This window comes from Cavia porcellus, unplaced genomic scaffold (genome assembly GCF_034190915.1).
Source record: "Cavia porcellus strain 051 isolate PalLab524CR breed Dunkin Hartley unplaced genomic scaffold, mCavPor4.1 scaffold_9, whole genome shotgun sequence".
Lineage (NCBI taxonomy): Eukaryota > Metazoa > Chordata > Mammalia > Rodentia > Caviidae > Cavia > Cavia porcellus.
The window spans coordinates 72,896,353-72,899,362 of NW_026947492.1; the positions used below are offsets into that span (position 1 = coordinate 72,896,353).

General features: G+C 36.4%; 1 protein-coding gene across 1 annotated transcript; it reads right to left on the bottom strand.

The window, feature by feature from the left end:
• Positions 1 to 1,200: 1,200 nt before the first annotated feature.
• Positions 1,201 to 2,145, bottom strand: LOC100721292 (olfactory receptor 5P76-like). Its single transcript, XM_013144169.1, has one exon. The coding sequence runs from the start codon at positions 2,143 to 2,145 to the stop codon at positions 1,201 to 1,203; it is 945 nt and encodes a 314-aa protein (XP_012999623.1).
• Between the last annotated feature and the right edge of the window lie 865 nt (positions 2,146 to 3,010).

Consider the following 3,010-nt stretch of genomic DNA (forward strand, 5'->3'; position numbering starts at 1 on the left):
AGGAGAGGTCAGGGAATTGAATGTGATAGCTGTGTGCACGTGAAGGCTGGTTACAGCTCTCCATACTTTCAAGGAAGAGACAGACAGATCTACAGAGCATCTTTGAACATCATGTGAGTCTGACCATAAATCACTCTAGAACTTTGCTCTTCGCAGCCTAACAGTTATTCTCCTGGTTGAATTCTCATCTTTGAAACTGTTGTTTGTTTTTGCTTAACTCAGTCCTGAAGATGCCAGGACCCTGCTGCATTCCACCAAAAGCCCTTGCCTATTTCTGACCTGACATAAAATCACAGGTTAGTCAGAAATGGCTCGACCTGTTTTTCTCTGGAAATCCCATAGAGGGTTGGAAATTCTGGTCAGGAACCCAGACTAGAATTATATATGTCCACAAAGCTCATCCCTCACAGACAAACCTTCTAGAAGATGTTGAGTACCAACAACTTTATTCTCATTACACTTCGTCATCTCTCTTAGAATGTTCACAATCATAACTCCAGTAATCTGTATAAACTGATTTTAAAATGAAAATATCCTTAAGGAGTGAAGCATGTAATCCTTGATTTTCTGTATGGTACTAAGTAGCTGAGATAATCAAACTATAAAGAGAAAGGCTTATTTTGGAGGTTTCAGGCCATGGGACATCCAGCTAGGAACACATTGCAGTGAAAACCATGTCTTATGGCCAGGAAGTGAAAAAGAAGAAAAAATAGAATCCCATTTCTTCTTCTGAGTCATGCACTCAGTGACCAAAATTCTACCACTAATCCCCAATTCTTAATAGTTTTTATCTATCCCCCCAATAGTATTTGTTACAGACCCATCATTTAATACATCTTCAGATGACCTGAATATCTTCAGAGACCTGAATATCTCAACTTGAATAATAACTTCAATTTATGGTAGAGAAAAGCCTTAGGAAAAATATAAATACAATTTTAAGAGGACTTTCAGCAAGTTCTGTTTCATTCAATTTGTGTTCTTCATCCCAAATTTAACTTAGTTTTATTAACAGTATCTCACAGTAAGTCTCTGATTAGCTTAAAATAAACCCCCTCCTATTTGTCAAACAGTTCCACATGTTTAATGATATGTGCAGAGATATAATGTAATTACATATACTGTATATACTGTTTCCTCTTATCATTATATCTATGGGATCTAATCATTATGTCGAATTTGACAAAATAACCGATGACCTTAAGAATATAGCTTCCTACTAAAAGCTCTCTTCAGAGCTTCCTTAATTTCCTTGTTCCTGAGACTGTAGATGAGGGGGTTCAACATGGGGATCACAACTGTGTAGAACACAGACACCACCTTGTTCTGGTCGGTAGAGTAGCTGGACTTGGGCATCACATAAATGAAGAAAAGGGTTCCAAAGTAGAGAGTCACCGCAGTGAGGTAGGAGGTGCAGGTGGAGAAGGCTTTGTGGCGCCCCTCAGTGGAGCGCATCTTCAGGATGGTGATGAGGATGTAGATGTAGGAAATAGCTATGACAAACACTGTGACCACAATGATGGAGCCAGAAGAAAATGAGGGCACAATTGCAGGCACACTGACATCTGAACAAGAGAGTTTAACTAGTGGAGCAAAATCACAGAAAAAATGATTGACACGATTTGGTCCACAAAACAGTAAAGAAAAGAAGGAAAGAGTAAAGGAGGAAGCATTAATAAAACCACCTATGTAAGACATTACAAGTAAATGGGCACAGACTCGTGTGGACATTTTGGTTGAGTAGAGCAGTGGGTTGCAGATTGCCACAAAGCGATCATAGGCCATGGCAGCCAGCAGGAAGCACTCGGCTGTCCCAAAGAAAACAGCTGAGCCAAGCTGGATACCACATCCAAAGTAGGAGATTGTATTTGTTTCCACCAGGAAGTTTACAAGCATATTGGGTGTGACAGAAAAAGAAAAGCCTATATCAGCAAACGCCAAGTAGCTTAGAAAAAAGTACATGGGATTGTGGAGCTGAGAAGAGACTCTGATGAGCACAATTGTGCTGAGATTACCAAATACAGTCACCAGGTAGATGCACAGCATGATGGTGAATAGGATGACACGCATGATTGGATCTTCTGTTAAACCTAATAAAATGAATTCTGTTACTGCAGTGTGGTTCCCATATTCCAGAAAATTCATGAGAGAGTGTAGCTGAGGCCAAAACAAATCTGTGATAGAAACATTGCAAGCAGTCTGTAAATACATGCTAACACTTTCGTTAATACCTATGAAATGTCATTATAAATAAAGATATTCAATTAGCAATGCTTATTTGCAACCACAAGCCTATCTGTAGTACTAAAATTTATTTTTCCAGAAAAACAAAACATACGGGCTGGGGATTTAGCTCAGTGGCATAAGCGCCTGCCTGGCAAGTTCGAGGTCATGAGTTTGATCCCCAGTATCACACAAAAAAAAAGCCTTTTATTGTTTTGTTTTTCTCTTTAAATAAAAAAAGTTTTTAAAAAAGAGGAAAAGAAAGTGCTCTAAAGGTTATAACTGCATGTATATTTAAGTGTGTAAGATAGAAAACCATATTACTAAGGTTTTATTGGATCATTGAACACAACTGTTTGCAGTCTCACTGTTTGAATATCCACTTTGTATGCTTTAATTTTGTAACTTGAACAACTATTTCTAAGATGACAGTATGTAATCTGTTAACTATGATTTCTTACTGTTTATTTTTTTTTGAAATTCTATATTATTTGTACCCTTTTACTGTTTTGTTTTGTTTTCTCTTTAAATAAAAAAAATTTAAAACAAAGAAAAATGAAAGATTCCTTTGCATAATGTCTATTTTCTTGATCAATGATATTGTTTCTAAAAATGAAGCTAAAGTGGCTTTGTAGCAAAAGTTTTAAGAGACTGATTATTACAAATACAATACAATAATAAAAATTATTTTTAAAATTTCATAATAAAGAACATATATATATATATTTGAAATAAAGAGCTAAATAATAGCTAACATTCATTGACTGCATGCTTCCTGAATGATAAC